The sequence below is a fragment of the Zootoca vivipara genome, chromosome 16 (assembly GCF_965207765.1).
Source record: "Zootoca vivipara chromosome 16, rZooViv2.hap1.1, whole genome shotgun sequence".
In the NCBI taxonomy this organism is placed as follows: domain Eukaryota; kingdom Metazoa; phylum Chordata; class Lepidosauria; order Squamata; family Lacertidae; genus Zootoca; species Zootoca vivipara.
The window spans coordinates 24,359,835-24,380,816 of NC_142599.1; the positions used below are offsets into that span (position 1 = coordinate 24,359,835).

At 46.3% G+C, this 20,982-nt stretch overlaps 1 protein-coding gene across 3 annotated transcripts in view; it reads right to left on the reverse strand.

Annotated features, from left to right (window-relative positions):
• Positions 1-6,200: 6,200 nt before the first annotated feature.
• SEMA4A (semaphorin 4A) overlaps positions 6,201-20,982 on the reverse strand; it is a 72,007-nt gene continuing 57,225 nt past the window's right edge. For all 3 annotated transcript variants that reach the window (XM_060269981.2, XM_035098150.3, XM_035098151.3), the window contains 12 exons: positions 20,647-20,709; positions 19,235-19,333; positions 18,984-19,095; positions 18,493-18,600; positions 18,124-18,254; positions 17,034-17,203; positions 16,244-16,394; positions 13,751-13,940; positions 12,983-13,098; positions 12,669-12,826; positions 9,228-9,346; positions 6,201-8,254 (listed from right to left, as the gene is read on the reverse strand). In XM_060269981.2, the coding sequence (XP_060125964.2) occupies positions 7,584-8,254; positions 9,228-9,346; positions 12,669-12,826; positions 12,983-13,098; positions 13,751-13,940; positions 16,244-16,394; positions 17,034-17,203; positions 18,124-18,254; positions 18,493-18,600; positions 18,984-19,095; positions 19,235-19,333; positions 20,647-20,709 (2,088 nt within the window). In that variant the 3' untranslated portion in view covers positions 6,201-7,583. The remainder of the gene's footprint in view (positions 8,255-9,227; positions 9,347-12,668; positions 12,827-12,982; positions 13,099-13,750; positions 13,941-16,243; positions 16,395-17,033; positions 17,204-18,123; positions 18,255-18,492; positions 18,601-18,983; positions 19,096-19,234; positions 19,334-20,646; positions 20,710-20,982) is intronic.

Genomic DNA, 20,982 nt, shown 5'->3' on the forward strand with positions numbered 1-20,982 from the left:
CCCTGGCGCTAAGATCCCTCCGGCGCTCCCCCGCCCCATTTCCCAGTGCCCGCTGTGTGGCTGCGGCAGGCGCAGCCTCGCGGTACCCCCCTGGCGGCCCGGCGGCCTGGCCACCCAGCCTTGCTGTTCTGGGATACAGTAGGGCAGGCTGTGGGTTGATAATCCTGAGACTGGACTACTGCAATGTACTGATTGTGGGGCTGCCCTTGGGACTTGATCTGAAAGATACAGCTGGTGCACAAAGCAGCAGCCAGAATGCTGATGGGGGCAAACAGCCAACATCTTAGAATCATAGAATCAGAGAATTGGAAGAGACCCCAAGGGCCATCCAGTCCAACCCCCTGCCAAGCAGGAAACACCATCAAAGCATTCCTGGCAGATGGCTGTCAAGCCTCTGCTTAAAGACCTCCAAAGCAGGAGACTCCACCACACACTCCTTGGCAGCAAATTCCACTGCCAAACAGCTCTTACTGTCAGGAAGTTCTTCCTAATGTTTAGGTGGAATCTTCTTTCTTGTAGTTATTTCTTGTCTTCTAAAATATTGGCATTGGCTGGCCATATGCTACTGGGTCAAGTTCAAGTTTTATTTTAACATACAATGCCCTGAACAACTTGAGTACCAGACATTTTAAGGATCTGAGCACGTAACATATATCGCAGCTTCATCACAGGGATCACTTATAGGAATGCTGCTAGTTGTCCCCTGGGTTTCCAGATAAGTCAGGTATGTAAGCGTCTGGCCAGCATCCTCACTGTTAAATTGCAAGACTACCTTGAAGACCATTTTATGCTGACAGACCTATTTGGCTGTTTACATTTTCTTAGGTTGGACTCTGTTGGGTATTGTTGGTATGGTATTCTGTACTTTGTTGCATCTATTTTTGTATACCACATCGATATTTTATGAGTTTGGCAAGTGTGAGAGAAGTATTTATTACAAAATATACTGTAAAATCAACTACAACTGCTTGAAATGGGACGGCTGATCAGATATTCCTAAATATATGGCTCTCAGTTGCCACAATGGTACCTTTAGAATGCATCTGCCTGAGGCTCTTCTGAAGATGCAAGAAGGAAAATAGTAGTACAGTAGTAGTAGTAATTATTATTATTATTTATTTATATCCTGCTCATCTGGCTGGACTTCCCCAGCCACTCTGTGCGGCTTCCAACAAAATATTAAAAATACCATAATACATTAAAAAAACTTCCCTAAACAGGGTTTCCTTCAGATGTCTTCTAAGTCAGGTAGTTGTTTATTTCCTTGACATCTGCTGAGAGGGCGTTCCACAGGGCGGGCCCTCTGCCTGGTTCCCTATAACTTCGCTTCTCACAGTGAGGGAACCGCCAGAAGGCCCTCAGAGCTGGACCTCAGTGTCCAGGCTGAACGATGGGGGTGGAAACGCTATTTCAGGTATACTGGGCCGAGTTGGGGAGCTAAAGTTCTCACGTTGTGGGCGAGAGCTTCAGTGCGGGTGAGGTGGAAAATACCTGCATGGGTTTATCATTAGTTGTGGGAAGATCCACTGAAGAAGACAAGTGATGGTACCAACTGAAGGCTCGTGCTCTTTTTTATCCAAAATTCCTGGGGCGGAATTCCAAAGCCACAGAGGTGGATCAAAAGCTTCCCAGGCCTTCTCTGCTCATCCTTTAAATGTCTTTCCCCAGGTCCTCCTTTCCCCAGGACCCCACTCCCCCTTTCCCTGGACTCCCCAGGCTCAATTGCTCTTTCCCCAGTTAGGCCACAAGGTATTCTCCTTCACCAGCACCTACTCTTTTCTCAGGCTCCGGTTTTTTTGCCCTGCATTTGCTCTGCCCCATCTTGCACCAATCCTTGTTCTGACCTCTCTCAGTAAGCCCCAACCCTTTGGTGCTCAGCTCGTCTGTGACATCAAACAATGGCAACCGATGGCATCAGAAGTCAGGAGAAACAATGATATTTTTTTCCTTTTTGAACGGTGGCTAATTGCCCTGGTTCAGATGGAACCCTTTCCTATAAGATAACTATGAATTCAAACATCTGTATGAACTAGCGGCACTGGATGTGCATGGGCTTCTACATTTAATTTCAAAATCGAATCAAACCAGGCATTAAGAAAAGTGATCTTTAGCGCAGTGACTTTTGTATACATTACAGAGCAATTTGCCAGATCTTCCAAAAATAGGCTACTGAGGCCCAGGCTGCCATTAGGAGATGTGAAATAAGTTCTTTATTTTTCAATTCCCCATCAGTTTCCACTCATAAATTCAAGAGAGCTACAGAAGATGGATAGGCTGCCTCCTTGGTTTTTACATCAGTGTCCATGAAAACCCATTGTCCATAGCTCTTTAATTTTGGAACAATCTTACCACAAATGCTTCTGTTAAGGGGAGAAACAAATGACAAATGCTTTTTTAAAAAAAATCAAAGTTGTTTTTTGTTTTGTTTTTTACCACACATGCATCCCTCCAAAGGTTATTAGAAAAAATCAAGCTGAGCAACCTGATATTGCAGACATTTGGCCCGTTTTAAAAGGACCAAAATAATTGATAGGATTTTAAAACAAAATGGATCAGGCTGCAAGTGCCCGTTTGATTAAGCAGACTAATGTTTTAAATAAAATTGTGATGGGCTGTGGTGGGAGATCACATTGAGGGACGACATGGTGCTCTGGGCCTCAAGTGAGGCCTGGCCAGGAGGGACTTGAGAGCACTGTTGTTGGGGTAGTGAGAAACATGGCTCCCCCCACCCACCCACATGAACTCTCCAGAACTGAGTTCTGGCACCTCTCAGGTGGGTGCCATTGCCATTATCAAAAAAGAACAAAGGAGGTGTTCATGGTGAGTTCCAGCACCTCTTTTTCTAGAAAAACAGCGCGGGTGAGAGATGTCTTTGGAGGTGAGCTTCTTCATCATCGTGTAGCAGCACTGCCCTGAGATCAGGGTGAAGGTATTGACCAAGAAGCCCTGGCAGAGCCCAGCTGCCCCTTCACCTTGCAATTTGAAGCCTTCCTCACAGACCCTGAGAAAGAAAAGCCTGAAATTCCACGCCACAGCCTGATATCTGGCAAGCTTAGTGGCTGCAGGTAGTGGAAGGGGGGGGGAGGTTTAATGCTCAAGGTCCAAGCTTCCCCCCCCCTCTTTTTTGACCTGAGTTTTCGCCACGAAAACCTGCTCTTTAAAGCTGAATTGGAGCAAATGTCAATGTTTGCTCCAATTGAGCTTTAAAGAGCAGGGTTTTTGCAGGGAAACTTCCAGAACAAAGATATGGAGCTTTAAATCGTGCCTGGAAAAAAGCAGAGGAAAGGCAAGTACTTCTGACTCAGGTATTGCCTCTGACACACCTGCCCCAAGAAGAGAATCAGATACAATAATCAAGAGTTATTAACCACTAATACCACAATGCATCAAACTTTTTAATAAAAATAGTACATATAAACACATAAAAAAACAAGTTATAAACAACACAATGAACAACAGACAAAACACCCTGTTGGACATGCATTTTCCTCCATTGAGGAGATCAAATCAGGCTGGAGAGAGGTTGTTGTTTTTTTTCTGAAGGGCAATTTAAAGGGGGGGTCCCTGCTTGAGGTGCTCCCCACTTCTGCCTCCACCCAAGCAGAAATTAGGTCTTTTTTATTTTCCCGTTTTCAAAGGTCTGTTTGACCAGAGGCAACTGCGGAAGAACTGTGTACCTGTGCATGCCAGCCTTTGCTTACCTGGTGCCTTTCAGATGTTTTGGACTAACCAGCCCCTGACAGAGGTGGCCATTTCAGACTCCAACTCCCATCAGCCCCAGCCAGGAAAAGCATGAAGCCGGGAGTCCCAAACACCCAGAAGGCATGAGGCAAAGGCTAGTGTCCACCACAGAAAATGATTTTTCAACTGACAATTTTATCTCTCTCTCCAGCCTCAGTCACTCCAACTTAACAGCAGCCGATAAGAGCCATAATCCCCCCCCCCATCTTGGTAAAATGAGCTTTGCTGTGGGGTGAGGAGGGGGGGCATCATCTGACTGGATCTCAAGGAGCATGGGAAGAAAAAGCAGCTCACCTTTAAAAATCCTCATTTGGTGATACTGGCTGTGTACACACCAGACATTTAATTGGCACTCCCCCCCCCCCATGAATCCTGGGAACTGCAGTTAGGACTGCTGGGAATTGTAGCTCTCTGAGGTGTAAACGGCAGTTCCCAGGATTCTAGGTGTGTGTGTGTTTTAAATATATAGTGTGTACACAGCAGCAATATGGTGTGTGGCAGGGAGCTGTGATTCCCTGCATTGCAGGGGGTTGGAGTGGATGGTCCTGTGCCCCTTCCAACCCTGCAATTTGATGGCTCTGCAAACATGGGAGTGCTTTTGCTTATTCCTCAGAAGGGAAGGATAAATAGGCAAAAACCTGAGAAGTTGTGAGGACAGACTAAGTGATATAAATATTACTTCCTCTGGGAAAAGTCTCCTCCTATATTCCACTTCGCTCCCATTAAAACTTTTAGGACAGTACCTGTTTTTTGTTTGTTTTTTAAGTATACGTTTGAAGATTTCGCTTCCCCCGCCCCCTGCAACTCAATGGCCAATTATCAATTGATAAACAGTTAAATTAGCTGGTTGAGAAGGTGTACCGGCTAGGATTTCCCACCTATCCCTCCTTTGGGAAGAGGTACCACTCCAATACAACAGTTAAGAACATCACTCTCTTGCATACAAAGACACACAGACACATATATGTACACACACAAAGGAAAGGTGTGTACAAGGCATGCCAATAGCTGCTGCTGCTTGGAAGAAACAATGCGCCTTTTGAACTCAGGTCCTCTTTATACATCACTTTTTCTTCAGCGCAGGCCAAAGACGTTTTAAAGACACACCTAAAAAGGCAAAACATGGACACGACAAAGACTTTTATTCGCTAAAAGATTAATCGTGCAGGTATGGTCATCGTGGAGCAAGCCTTTCCTCTCCCCAAAGTGTACAGTTGGTTGCTACTGTATGAAACAGCCTCCGGTGGCAACGTATGTGTCTTCCTACGAGGCATGTCCACATCGCTGAGTCCAGAGCATTAGTGCGCTAGCGGAATCCCTGGACCTTGGAAGTCTCTCATTCAAATAATTCTTCTTTTAGACCAACAAAAACAATGCAATTTTAAAACAAGAAATACTGCAAGTAGTTTTGCATGCCCAAGGCAATGGCAGTAAAGACAGGCCTAGAACTCAGGACAAATTTTGTTTCACACACCTCCCTTCCTCCAGCAACCAAGGTCTGTCCACAAACAGAGCAAATACAACAGAGGAAAGTTGTAGGAGCAAAAGGAAGGCTTGAAAGCTTCTGTGAATGCAGTTTTGCTCACTAGAGGTCAGCAGAGCAACATACATGGGAAAAGAAAGATATGGGGGGGGCACAGGAAACTTCCTAAGGAGTTGTTGATAGGCTCAGTTCCAGGAGCCAAGACTTCTGACTGACTTTGGAAGAGGAGAAAAGCAAATGGGGAAGGGGGAGCCCCCTCAGGCATCCCTCTGCCAAGCCAGCCAAGGCACCTGTGTCAAGAGGAGATGCGATTTGGCTCTGTGCAGGACATTGGGCAAACTCCTTTTGCTGCCCACATGTCGAAGAGGAATAATACTGACCTACCTCACAGGGGGGTTGTGAGGCCAAACGCAGGTAAAGCACTTTGCAACTGAAAAGCGGGATTAGTTAGCAATGAGTCTTCTCACAGTAGGCACCAGCATGAGGCCCAATTGGCTGCCAAAATAAAACCGCCTTACAGGGGAGTTGTTCCCGTAGAGACTCCCACATGGAATCAGGCGATTGGTGCTACAGCGCAGCAAAGAAGATGGTTGGAAGTTGCCCGAGCTGCAGGGCAGGTATAGCCAATGTGGTGCCTTCCAAGTGTGGATGGACTACAATTCCCATCATCCGTAGCACCATGTTGCCCACCCGTGGTGTAAGGGAGCCCACTGCTTTACCCAAGCAATTTACAATGGTCTCCACGTGTGGGTAGCTCTTATATGTTGCATGCTCTAGTTCCGGAAGAACGTGGGCAAGGCGTGCAGAAAGCGTGGTATGCCGAGGGCAAGGGACCATCTTTCGAAGAATCACAGGTTTCACTTTAGGAAGTAGAAAGGGGCACAAGAATCTAGTCCTTATGGTTGCAAAGCCCATGCCTGAAAAACTAGGCGAGTGATGCCTGTGGAAATCGTAGAAGCTGGGGGGGGGGTAGGTATGTGCGGAAGATTTCAAGGGGTGGGGAGACACCCTTCAGGCCTTGCATAGCTAATTCTCCTGGCCCACACAACCCAGAAAACCAACATAAACTATGCAAACATGTCGTGCCTTTTTAAAAGGAAAAAAAGGACCAAAATTATGGCAGCCAACCAAGATTTCTTTTTTGCTTTTTGGCACAGAATTTCAATGGCCCGGCTACGCAAGTATGTATATTATGGAGCAGAGCACACAGACCTGCTACAAAACAGGTGAAAGGGGCCTCTAATGGTTTCGCAAGGTGTGGAGAAGGACTCCTTAGGTAAGCTATAAGAGGGCGCAGCTCAGTGGCGGACCATTCTGTCCCAGGCTCAGTCCCTTACATCTCTGGATAGGATTGAGAGCATCCCTTCTGATACCCTAGTCAGTGTTACTGAGCAGGACGGACCAGTGGTCCGACTCACTGTAAGGCCATTTCCTCTGCTCCTGAGCGCTCCTTGCAGGACACAGAAAGACCTTCCAAACACCTCCCACCTACCCACTTCTGTTTCTTTTTTAATTCAAAGCAGGCAAAATGGAGACCTGCCACACTCTCCACAAATGCAAGTCAGAGGCAGGCCTAGCTTAACCGCAAAGGAAGACTGAGAACCACCTTGGGCACGATAAGGCACAAGGGCCCCTCTGCTCCAGGGAACCTTGCACAGAGCGCCCTGTAGCTCCGTCCTCTCAGTATCCCTGTTCTGTGGCCCACTATACTTTGTAGAGCTGCCTCACGATGATCACTGAGCTTGCCCGTCTGCATAGGAAGCCCAGCCTTGCATCGCCGTGACCTTAAGAACTGCCACCCTCTCAGCCGAGGCCATTCCTCTGTAGCCCCTCTCTCACTCTGGTTGGCATCTAGGATGCATGGCATCCAGGCTGTTACCTCTCCATGGAGCAAACAGCCCTGACCCAACCACTCCTTGCCACACCTGCCCTTGACTCCTGAGCATCTCCAAACCCAACAGCTCTGGAGACCAGGAGTTAGCGAGGGGACTCCGCCTTCTGGGTTTTGGTAAGCACTTTGCAGAGAGGTTTGGCGACTTGGCAGTGAGTGAGCATTTGGGGGTGCTGGCCCAGCACTCTATGGATGGAGGTGGGGACATGAAAGCACGACAGGGATTCAGCCAGCGGTGCAACACTAAGCCCTGGGTTTTACGTGGCATTGAACAGACCAGAAAAGGGGGAGGGGGGAAAATACTGAAATCAGAGGTAACTCTGTGTTTTCTGGTGGTGTTTCAAAAGAGCACCACAGTAGTGCTAAGACTTCTGGTCTTTTCATTTTTGTCAGGTTGGCTGTGTGAATTTGTTGCAATTGGTAATGGTTGCTCCTGGCAACAGCTGGCGGGGGACAAGGTAGGCAAGGCTAGATCCCCTCCGCTGCCACGGCCGCTCTAGAGTCATCCCCATTGGCCAGGCCCGAGTCCAAGCGGTTGTTGTCAGCGTCGATGTCCTGAAAGGGCCCCCCCACTTCAACACAGCAGGTTTTGGAGTTGTCGGCAGCTTCCTGGCAAGGGCCCTGCATCTGGTATTCGCTGTTTTGCGGGGGGATCTGGCTGCTGTTGAGAGGGACCTTCTCTTGCCCGGAGGGCTTACTGGCGTCGGGGAGGCTGCTGCAGCCCTGCACTTTGCTCCTCGCTTTCAGCTTGTCGTGGTAGGAGAAAAAGGCCAGCGCTACCACGACGGCCAAGGTCATTGACAGCAGCACCGTCACAGTGACAAACTGGACCCAGTAGGAGCGATACTCCCCCACTGGCTCTCCTTCAGCATACGATTCACGGGCTCCGTCCACCCTGGCAGGGGAGTCACGGGTCCTCACGTGGTAGCGCGCCACAGATTGCTTGTAGCCGTTTTCGCTGGCCCAGCACTCGTAGAGACCCAACGTCTCCTCGTGCACAATGATGACCAGAGCCTTGTCGTCCTCTAGGATCAGCCTGTCCGGAATCTTCCTGTCTGGGTAGTTCCATGAGTAGTTGGCCAGAGCGGAAGCCTGCGGGCAGGGCAGCCTCACCATGGTGTTGAACGAAGCCGTCATAACTGAAATTTATAGGAAGAGAAACGAAGCTGTGATTCATGCCCTCCACCATTTCATAGATTAAAAAATAAGGATGCGTCGTTTGTACTTATAGCATCCCTATTCTCATTTCAAGAGTCACCATATGGGCTTGATGGCTGGGTACACGCTGCTAGACACTCTAGCATTCATGCACATGCATTGGTTCGCATGCACACTAGTACATGCATCTGCATCTCATGCCATTAAACATAGCTCTAAGGGGATTGCTCCATCAGCGCAAATGTTTCTGCTTGCCTGATGCAACAATCTCCTCTCTCCTCCTGAATTCTCCAGCCAATTTTGGGCTGTGTGCAGAGGGTGGGAGGAGAGCCCTGTTGCACAGGCTTCTGCTAGCAGGACTGGCTAGCTGAATATGCTCAAAAAGGATTCACTTTGGAGGGGAAGGACCTGGAATCTGATGGAACACACACTGTGGACACGATAAGTTTTTCTTTTTTTAAAGAAAACCATTACCAACATCTCCCTTAAAGACAAACAACAACCAGGGACTGTACCAAGGCAGCTGGAAAACACAGCGAACATGGGTGCACATGACAGTTTGCTACCCCAAACCCTCTCCTACCCTTCTGTCATAGACAGATCATTGCCCCCAACATGGTCTAGCTAGCAAATTTCTCCTCCCTGCTTGAAATGAATCTAAAATCCTCAGGAGCAGCAGAGGTTGCAAAGATAGTCAGTTACTGGAGGCGATGCCACACTTGTGATATGACCACAGCCATTGAGATTCCTAACACACATTCCCCTCCCCTATCATTTTCTTGGGTGGTCTTCCCAAAGGAAACGTGTGTGCGGCTTTAGCAAATGGGCAGCTTGTTTTCAAATGCATTGCTTTCGCAAAGCAACAAACAGCCTTGGGAAGTGCAAGGCCTTTTGTTTCCGAACAGGGGAAGAACCTTCGCCGATCAATCAAACTCTGCAAGGCTCATACTAAACTTGTTAGCAAACTGCCTTCAGGGCCACTCCGAGTCCTTGGTATGGCTCTGCCATTTCCGCTCTTGGGCTGGCACCCAGGATCTGGCTTCCCTGCCTCGATATCCTGCACCAAGTCATTCCTAGGAACAAGGAGAAGACAGGAAAGTAAGAACTGCCTTACTGGGTTGTACTAAGAAGCGGGGATGGAAAAATCGGTCTCTTTTGATTTTTCTCGGTTTCCCCGTCTTAAATTCAATTCCCCCCACTTCCCCATCAGACTGCAATTTCCCCAATTGAGTTTTTTTGGGAATTATACGGACAGAACTACCTCAACTGCACAAAAACCTATTCATGTATGCTTCTACAGTGGCAAGAATGTTACTTGCCCCAAAATGGAAAGAAGCAGAAGTCCCAGCAAAGGAAGAAGAATGGATACAAAAAACTTATGGAATATGCAGAAATGGCGAAACTTACCAGAAGAATAAGAAATCAAGATAACAAACTTTATAAAAGAATGGAAATGGTTTATTGAATATTTACGGATAAATTGTAAACAGATAAGAACATTGGCAGGATTATTGTAATAACCTGCAGTTTTTAAAAGAGTATATATTTAAAGTAGATGAATAAATGAGCAAATTAAGTTAATTTGGGTATGCAGAAGATATTAAAAATAAATTTAAGGAACTGCAGAAAGAAAGTTTTAAAATGTTAAAAAGATTGTAAAATTAGTGAAAAGCATAGAAACATTTTTTAAAAACAGATAGCAATTTCCTCTCACAAGTTTACATAATAACTTATACAAATTTTCATGTGCATGCGATTTTGCCTAGTATATGCATTTTTTGCAATAATTTCCCATATTTAATGCATTCTAGCACATTATTTTCACTAATAGAAGCCTTTATTCTTGTAAACATGTTTTGGCAAAATTTGGAGAAGCGTGAATGTTGAAAGATACTTGCATTTCAGTTCACATGTATTAGGTAAGCATGTATTAGGTAAAGGTAAAGGGACCCCTGACTGTTAGGTCCAGTCGCGGATGACTCTGGGGTTGCGGCACTCATCTCGCTTTACTGGCTAAGGGAGCCGGCGTACAGCTTCCGGGTCATGTGGCCAGCATGACTAAGCCGCTTCTGGCGAACGAGAGCAGCGCACGGAAATGCCGTTTACCTTCCTGCTGGAGCAGTACCTATTTATCTACTTGCACTTTGACATGCTTTCGAACTGCTAGGTTGGCAAGAGCAGGGACCGAGCAGCGGGAGCTCATCCCGTCGCGGGGATTCAAACCGCCAACCTCCTGTTCGGCAAGACCTAGGCTCTGTAGATTCTCATTTTAAAAATGTTTTGAATCAAGCCAAATTTCTCCCTCATCCGTACTAAGCAGACCAATCCAGTGTTTTCTCCTATGGCCAACCAGAGGCCTTCAAGAAACCCACAAGTGGAGCACAAAGTATAGCCCTGCTTTTGTCTTCAGCACATGGCATTGGAAGTTAGGCTATTCGACTGTCCATAGAAACCCCAATTAGCTCTTGTGGATTACAGCAGTTGACAGACCTCTCCTCTCAAAATTTGCATTTTAGTTCAGAGAGAGATAGAGAGAGAGAAGGTGCATGCCATCTTGCTGAAGCAGGTGTGGGACAGGTCTGGACAGTACCTGGATAGGTGAGTGCCTATGACCCATACAAACACAGAACGCTCCCTTAGCCTTTTAGTCCATCTGTCTACCAACTCTATCTGGCACACTGGCTGAGATCCCACCTTCCTGGCTACTGTCTCGCCAAAGTGGTACATGCTCTGGTTATCTCCCGACTGGACTACTGCAGTGTGCTCTATGTATGGCCACCTTTGAAGGTGACTTGGAAACTACAACTAATCTAGAATGCGGCTGCCAGACTAGTGATTGGGAGCAGTTGCCAGGCCACACAACACGGGTCCTAAAATAATTACATTGGCTCCAAGTATGCTTCCGAGCAGGGGCGTACGAAGTGGGGTGCGGTTTGCCCCGGGTGCCACCCTGGGGGTGTGTGACAAGATGGCCCCTGCCTCCTCCCAGTTGTGGAGCGGCTGAGGGCGCACGCAGTCCATATGGGCGCCGCTCACGCAGCATCCGTATGGGCTGCCGCTCCCACGCACCATCCATACGGGCGTCTGTACGGAGTGCGCATGTGTGGCATCCTGTACGGTCGCCGCATATGCGCAGTCCATATGGGCTGCCACTTGCATGGCATCTGTACGGGTTGCCACACATGCACACTCCATACGGGCTGCCCCGCCCTGAGTGCTAGAGAGGGTTCCTCCGCCACTGCTTCCGAGCACAATTCAAAGTGTTGGTGCTGACCTTTAAAGCCCTAAATGGCCTCAGCCCTGTACATCTGAAGGAGCGTCTCCGCCCCCGCTGTCCAGGCAAGAAACAGAGTTCCAGCTCCAAGGGCACTTCTAGCAGTTCCCTCACTGCGAGACCTGAAGTTACAGGGAACCATGCAGAGGGCGTTCTCAGTAGTGGCACCCTCCCTGTGGAACGTCCTCCCATCAGATGTCAAGAAGTTAAATAACCATATAACTTTCTGTAGACATCTGAAGGCAGCCCTGTTTCGGGAGGCTTTTAATGTTTGATCCCCTCCGCACTGTATTTTTGTTGGAAGCTGCCCAGTGTGGCCGGAGCAACCCAGTCAGATGGGCGGTGTATAAGAAATTTATTATTATTATTATTATTATTATTATTATTATTATTATTATTATTATATTGTTATTACTGCTTCAGTAATGTCTGCACTGATTTGGGCAGCGACTTCCCAGGGCTTCAGACAGGGACTTTTATCCTTGTCCTACCTGGTGGAGACGTTAAGGATTGAGTTTGAAACTTTCTACATGCAAGGCAAGTATTCTCCCTAACCACATGCACACCAACTTGGGTTCCATGACAGAAGAAAGGTGGGGTTATAAACCTAAGAAAAATAAATAAATAACAAGGGGAGGTGGGCGGGGTGGGGTGGGGATGAGAGGGTATTAACCTATATCTGAGATGCTTCACAAAAGGAGCAAGCACCACAATCCGAAATCGCAGGCTCCAGTGCCACCACAACACCACTAGCATTTAGGGAGCAATGAAGCTGAGCCATGTTGTATCAGACTGGGTTGGGTCTGCCCACCCCACTATCACATTTCCCACAGCAGCCAATCGGATGCTTCCAGGAAGCTTCCAAATAAGGAAGTTCCCTGCCGTTGGTTCCTAGCATCTGGTATTCAGTGATATGGACTGCCTCTGGACAGAGAGGTTCCATGAAGCTACGGGCGTCTTTCACGCTACAGTTGTGAAATTTAGCACAGCATAAGCTAGGGAGGGACTGCTAACACCACATTATGATGTCGTGAATGGATTGTGTCAGTTATCATGCACGTATTTGGGGGCCCTGTTGTTTTTTAATGCGGCAATCCCTGAGGGATACTGCAAATACTCACAAGTTGTCTGTAGCACCCCGGATATCTCGGCACTTCTGCCCATCCCAGCCGCAGTAAGGATCTCGCGCTAAAACACAGTTGGCGCAGGTGGTGTAGATGCTGCAGTTCGCCAAGGGCACTTGCAGGACTCCCGTGGAATAGCCCACATACAGAATCCCCTAAGAAGCGACAGGCAGAGGAAGACCACTGTCATTATCATTCTTATACTTGTTTCTCTCTTTGTGTAGCTATGAGATGGATGCCTGCATTTTTTTAATGAGATACAGCCCCTTAAAAGTATGTTGCCCCAATCCTATGCAAGAAAGGATGTCCACCTTTTCAGGGGAGAGCAGCAGGTTTTGGACCGCCTCTGGCTTCTCAAAGAGCTGGATCTCCTCAATGATGTGAGCCTCGATGCCAATGACCACGGCTTTGTGAAGGGCACCTTTGTCTGTGGAAGGCAAAGTATCAAGTGAGACATAGTGCTGGCAGAAGGGTTTGTTAAAATGCAGGCCTGCCCCCATCAAGGGCTCTGTGTCCCCAAAAGCGGCATGTGGGCATGGTTGTAGCCAAGGGGTGGGGGTGGGGAGGGGCAGCTGCCCCTACATAGTTAACTGTGATTCTGCCCCCCCTAACATAAGGCCTGAAACCCGCTGCCCCACAAAATCCTGACCTTTGACACGATGGACATGACATGTAGCTAGCTTCTGGGAGTGGTGGCGCCCACCCTGTGGAATGCCCTCCCACCAGATGTCAAGGAAATAAACAACTATCTGACTTTTAGAAGACATCTGAAGGCAGCCCTGTTTAGGGAAGTTTTTAACGTTTGAAGTTTTGTTGGATGCTGCTCAGAGTGGCTGGGGAAACCCAGCCAGATGGGGAGGGTATAAATAAACTATTATTATTATTATTATTATTGTTATTGTTGTTGTTGTTGTTGTTGTTATTATTAAAAATCAAAATGCTTGCGATCAATGCTGTTCAGCTCATCAGTTGGTTAAATGTTGCAGCCCTTGTTGGGTCAAAGGGAATAACGAGGTGACAATGCAACTAGCTCAATCTCTACCACCAAAGCAAACAACCACCACCACCACCACCTGTACCTGTCCCAAGAAACATCACGTTGTAGGGATATCCCAAGCTGTTCTGAGTTTGGTGCACCACAATCCGGGTGTATTTAACATTTTGCTTCACTAGCAGAGGTTGGTTATCGGTCGGCTCAATCTTCTCATCCATCAGGTAGTGGTCTTTCATGAACGTCAGAGCTTTGTCTGAAGACGGGCCAACAGAACACTGCAGGGAGAAGAAGCCCAAACATTATAAAAGATATAGGAAGCTGCCTTTGACTGAGTCAGATGATTGGTTCTTCTAGCTTTTTACTGTAAAACTCTATACAGTGGTATCTTGGTACTCAAAAGGCTTGGCTCCTGAACAAATTGGCTTTCAAACGCTGCAAATCCGGAAGTAAGTGTTCTGGTTTGCAAATGTTTTCGGAAGCCGAACGTCTGACGCGGGTTCCACGGCTTCCAAGTGAGTGCAGGAAGCTCCTGCAGCCAATCGGAAGCCGTGCCTTGGTTGTCGAATGGTTTCGGGAGTCGAACGGACTCCCAGAACGGATTAAGTTCAAGAACCAAGGTACCACTGTACTGAGCTGCTGCCCTCAGAATGGCCAATGGTTTGCGATGTCGGAAGCTGTCATCCAACGACTTCTGGAGAGCATCACGTCAGTTACCCCAGATCTATACTGACTTGCAGACACTTGCAGCCAGAGATTCAGGCAGGGGTCTTTCCCAGCCTTGCCTGGAGATGCCAGGGACTGAACCTGGGGGCTTTTTCCAGGCAAAGCTGGCACTGAGCTATGGTGAAAAAGCCAACAGGGTGACCAGGAGCACCACATAGCTCTTACTGTAATAATTAAAATATTGTTGTAGGTTTGTGGGGTTGCTCTGGATTATATCTGTGGGTCCCACCAAGCCTGTGATTTAGGAATGGGGAGCTTAGTATATAGCAGAGTGAACCTGCTGAACTGGTCAATCCAGTCTCTTGGTTAAGACAATATACCCTGGCCAATAGGGTGGGTCATAAAAAAGTTTTTTTTGAAAATGTTTTTTTTGAAAATTTAAAGGAGCTGTTATTACAAATGTTTCATCACATATGTTCTAGCACCCGTTAATTTAATGGCCTTCATGATACTAGTTAAGTATAATGTGATGTTTTGACACAACACATAATATGAGTGGTGTTTTATTGTTTAATGTTTATGTTTACTTGTTTAGTACACCGTTTGCTTAATTGTTCCATATTATTTGTTCAAAACCATTGGTTTTTCATGTAAATTATCAACATGTTTTATCTTAAATAAATAAATATTGCAGAAAATAATAGTATGCAACTATTATTGCTCTACATAAAACCTAAAATATATGTTTATTAGTTCACAATTTAACATACTGAGAATAAATGAGTCAAATTCCTATGTTTTCATCACTCGTAGTGAGGCAAAATTTCAATCTGTAGGAGCAGGGTCTAAATATTAACCGATTTGTCCCAAATTTGAAATTTGACTATGTTTATTCCATACGCCTGATATAAGATCAAGGGAGGAAACATTTTCAAAAAAAAAAAGTTTTTTATGACCCACCCTACTGGCCAAGCATCCTATCTGCATGTGCAAAGAGGTTGGCAAAGAGCAGGAGGTGTTTTCTCACAGAAACAACTGAGTGGGTTTCCCCCACCCCTTCACCTGGCTAGGGGTGACATGATCTTGTAGTTATGAAGATGACAGCCAGGGCTAAAGTGTCTGTGAATCTGGAAGGTGCTGGGAGTTGGAAGGACACAGAGAGGCTTGACTTGCTCTGTGTGCTGAATCGAAAGCTTTGGGGACCCTCCACCTACAGCTGACCAAATGCCATGAGAGAAAAGGGCTGGAACTTGGCAGGACAACAGGAGGAATAAAATCTGGTCCTGCGACTATTTGCAGAAGAAACAGATCAACATCATGGAAGGAACTTTTCCTCTCTACACGCTGACCTTGATAGGCCTCGGAAAAGGTCCACGGCTGATCTAGGTGAACTGGGAGGTTGACACTATTGTGGGGGGCACTATTGCAGGTACAGTGAGACACTCTCCTTGCCTGACATTACTATGATATTGTTGCACAACAGAACAACCCCTCCAGGTGAACTCGTGACCAACAGTGCAAACCATTTTACGGCAGCAAAATTCCAGGCATGCTGGATACATAACACCTTTTGCCATGTTACCACCAGCCCAAGCATATGGAGAGGCAGAGAGACAGGTACAGAGGGGACAAGAAACCTTAAGACAACATGTATTGCCTTTTTAGCTACAAGATTTGTTTCGATACACCACTGGATTGGGCCCAGGAGTATTGCTGATGGGAAGAACATCCATTCCAACCTGGGGGACAGTTGCCTATTCAGTTTACCAATGACTTATGGCTGCCTTTCTATGGCCTGTTAATTTGGTGCAAGAACTAGATTTAAAGGCAGGAAAGTTTATATCAAACTTGATTAAGAAGAGGGCAAGGCAGACTCTGGCTTCAATGCAAGGAGAATGCTAGGAGCAATACATACACTGCCAGGACGAGGGTTCATGGTCTGGCCGTTGTAGGTCATCCATCGGGAACAGTCCTTGTTCAACTCTTTGTATTTCCCATCAAAGGCCTTTTTGATAGCATCGTGCCTGAAGGCGCACACTGCTGAGCTCCCAAGATTTCCTGCCTGCCTGCAAAGAAATATGCAAGGTAGTTGCCCTACTAGAATTTTGCATATTCTCTGAGACTCATTAATTTATATCTAATTAGCACAATGCTAGACCAAAAATGAATTCTGAGGTAAGAGTGGATGATCTGTCAATTTCAAATTTTCCCAGTTTCTCATTTTTCCAATCTCAAGTTTAGCTTGCTGCATTTCCACATCAGTTTGCCTTATTATATTATTCTAAAAAGGTATGTACAAACATTTGTCAGCATTTTAGTGTGCATTTCTCCGGACACACATTTTTTAAAAAACGATTTTGCCTAATATAATTCCTTTTGGCTTCTTGCTGTCAGTAAGATACCGTATGCAAGTTGGGGCTGGAGAACTACATTGCAAAATTCAGAGAAGCGCAAGTTTCGAAGGATAGTTGTGTTTCAATTAATTTAATACTGTAAATTAAAAAATTGTCCAGTAGCACCTTAGAGACCAGCTATGTTTGTTCTGGGTACAAGCTTTCGTGTGCATGCACACTTTTTCAGATACAAATTTAATGTTTTATTTAATGTTTGGGGAAGTGCAGATTAGGGAGGTTCCTGTTAAAATGCAGACCAACCCAAATTTCTCCCCCTCCTTAGTCTCCTCACTAAGACCCTCACAATCTTACCACTGAGAACCAAAGACACCGTAGAAATCAGCGCCACCTCCTGGCTGTGGGAGGGCAAACATGTGTTGGATGACGGTATAAGGGAACTGCCCCTGCTGGGTGCAAGACAGTTGAGCTTTCAGAAATGTGGTCCATTTCCTTTGCAACACCTTGTCTCCTCCAACATCATTCTAGAGAGGATGGAAAAACAAGCATCACTAACAAACCAGGGAGACAATTTAACCCCTTCCTCGCTTACTCACTGTTGGTCTTCAGACAGCAGACCAATGGAAGGAGTAGACAGTGGGTATTTCGGTTGCTGAACATTTCGGAAGCCAAACGTTTCGGTTTCCGAATAGCGAAACCCGGAAGTAAATTGTTCTGTTTTCGAACGTGCCTCGGAAGTCCAATGGCTTCTGCTGAGTCCCCCCCCCCTTGATTTTGGCCTTGATTTTTATAATGAAACCTGAATCATGATGTATTAACCAACAACAGTGGTAAAAGCATATGCTTAGTCCTCACACTGAGGATGTGCAATGTGACTTTTCTTCCTATTTATTTAACTATTTATAATACACACTTGAAAAGTTGTTCATTGAGCCTGTGTGAAGTTTGCCACCTGTAATCTGGAGGCAGGTCTCAGGTTCAATCCCTAGCTGTTCCCTACATGGATGCCCTCAAAATACACTTTGTCCTTTCATTTGTCTGCCCCAAATCTACTTCTTATAATTCAAGCATTATGAGAAGGGAAGGGAAAATCATTGGCAGTCCACTATTGTCCAAAAGGGAATAAATCTCTATTATGTCTCCTTGCTCCAACCTACCAACCTTGGTCTTATTGCTGTCTTTTTTTCCTAAAGGAAAAAACCTTTCCAATGTGTTAGAAAAATAATTAAAATTAAATTCTGGCTCCAGTTCCTTCTTGGAAAACCCTCTTTTCCAATTCCAGATATGTGATGAATGAAGGCAAGGGACAGCCACTCTGCACATGCCCGTGTGTTACTCCTTCAGACATTCAAGAGCTAAAGCTTTGCCACGGAAAATATGTTCCTGGGGCTGAGCCCAAGCAAGTCCCAGCTCAAAAGCTCCCTTGATTCTTGAGACGGCTCACCTTGCAGACACGAGCCACCCTGGAGACAGTCAGTTTCTCAAAGAAGTCAAACTCCTTAGCTGTTTCCCCAAAGAAAAAGTAGACTTTGTCGTCGACCGGGATGTTGAAGGAGGCCACAAAAGCTGCATCACCTGAAGAGGGAAGCCAGACATGAGATCCACTTTGCCCTCCCGGTTCTTGACTCAGCTGGCGTGAATCCCCAGGCAAAAGCTTGTTGCCTAGGAGATGCATCTTCTCTGGGTACCAATCCATTAACTTATCAGTTGCCTAGGCGACCAGGCCATGCTGGATGGTGGGAGTCACTGGATTCTAGTTGGGGGTTGGACTAAGACCCTTCCCCCTTCCCCAGTCCTCCGGTTCTGCTCTTACCATGCAGCCAGTTATCTGTCTTCAAAACAGTCCTGCTGCCCAGGGTGCGAGTGATGATGGCCTCGTTGCCTTGAAAGTTGTTCCTGGTACCCGTGTAAAGTTCACCATCTGCAGAGTAAAGGCAGGAAACAAGATTATTCCTTCTCAGGAACAGTCTCTGTTTTCTGGAGTTCTGGTAATTCACTGCCGCCATTTTTTGCCTTTCTCAATATCTTGTCAGTCAGTATGCTTTGCTAACTTCCCCACCTTTCAGCTCCCTCCCATAACAGGGCCCATAACAGTTAAATCTCAGAATGGGCATCTCATCTCCAGTGCACATCCCTGGGAAAGGCACCACCATGGGTCTGGGCACAGCACAGGCCTCTATTGCCTGCTGGTGGGGGCTGATGGGAGAACATCTGGAGGGGAAGGCTGGATTAGAGCCTTCAGTAATGTGTCGTGGGGCAGGAGAGGGGGGCAGACAATGATTCTGGGGTGTTACAAGGGCTCACCGACTACGATTGCTGTATTCTGATGTTGGGGGTCAAAGGGGCAAATGCCCTTCCCTTCCAGGAGGAGAGGTTTGCCGTTCGCATCAGCCACCAGGGTAAAATTCTCCAGGTCCTAGCAAGCCAGGGAAAGAAAAGGGGGAAAGAAGGAAAAAAGAATATATTGGAAAGCGTCCTTCAGAAAGCACCTCTATTTGCTGCACAATTTGGGAAATGTCATTTCTTCCGCTTCCCTCTCTGCCCCAGGAACTCACAACGTAAGTGCAGGTGGGGCTGAAAGCGTACGTCCCGCAGGCGTAAAGGTGTGTGTCGTTCAGCTGCACCAGGACACGGATGAAATTGAAACATTCTGTCTGTGGAGATGAAGAGGGGAAAGAAATCAAGATTCAGCTCCCATTTAAATTTGCACCCCAGAGGAAGTTTCCACCGGGAGGTTGTCAAAACACACAACTGTGTCCTAAAGTGTACAGAATGCATGCGAAAGCAGCCCCTTTTCCACTGGCAAATTTGAATGGGTTTTCAAAGTGGTTAAGAGGTAACACCTGCATTGTTTTTTTCTTAAAACATGGAGCCTGCAATTCCTCTGCATGGGAAGCATGTGCTCTGTCACTGGGGCTCTGGGCCCTCCTTACAGCTTCTCTTCTGGGGAAACCCTTCCTCTTCCAAGGAGCCTCAGATGGCTCAGGGGGCTTTGCAAGCTTAGGGGTCATGACACAGAGGCATCATCCTGCTCTTCAAAATCTAGCAAAGGCCCACCATCAGTTAGGCTTGGTGGGCACTCCAGAAGACGCTTATTATTATTATTATTATTATTATTATTATTATTATTATCATATTACATATAAGTTACCGTACAATTTCAGTACTATATATAACATGTGGCTCTTTGGGTGGTGGCTCAGGTTTTGAATTACCTGCTCAGGTTTGACAGATTCAAGAGCTTTATATAGACCGCAAACTTCTATTTATCCAGACAAGCTTCAGCTTTTAGTTTCAAGTGTGGGAGGTTGCTGCTCCCCCCCCCACTTCTCTCTCCCCCCCCCCCATTTGTTTAATCAGCTTACAGTCAAGACTGTCTGTTTGTTTTTCATTACTGCTCCTTGAGGGTCTCTCTTGTCCAAAGACAAGCTATAAATTCCCCAATAAGCAAATGAATAAACTATCCACCAGGGGGAGCGACACTTGTGCATAATTCTGCTTTGACAAGTGCCCTGGGTGATTTGAAATACATCGGCAAGGATTTCTGATTCTCAACAGTCTAACAATGGCAGGAACAAAGACCCCCACCCACCCCTTAAATTATACTGTTGGAATGAAGAAATAGGGGTGGGGGGTGGGAGGCAGAGCAAGCAGACCAGGAATGGCTTTCTCTCTGTGTATTTGTGTGTGTTTATGGACTGTGAGCTCTATTCAGTTCTAGCACTCAAAACAAACTCCTGGGCTCAAAAAATTCTCTTAACTGTCAATGTACATGGTTCGCACCTGGCACCAGTTAATGGATCTGAGAGAGCAAGTAATTTCCTCATCCCCAAATACTGACAACCCCCCACCCCACTCAGGGTCTGCTTTTATATTTGCTGCACATAGACATACATAGACACAAAGCTATAATTACTAAGCAAGGAAATAAAGCTTCACACATAGAGAGACATAAGACATATCTTACCTCATTGCTTTTCTTCTTGAAGACGCACTCATCCTTTTTTGTGGCTGTGGGCCCCCACAGTATCTATCACGGGAAAAGGGAAATACTTTAGATAATAATAATAACAATAATAATAATAATAATAATCTGAGTTTCTCATTTTTCCAGTCTAAAATTCAATTCTCCACATTTGCATATCCCATTGCAGTTTTTTTTAATGCCCTTGTGAAATTTGTCAGCATTGTAGGGCTGATAAGCAAATTGCAGTATGCCGTTTCCTCTAATATAGTACACTTTTTGCATGTTATTTCCCCTCCTCTCCCTGTCCCAATACATGCTACTTTATGCCCACTTAGA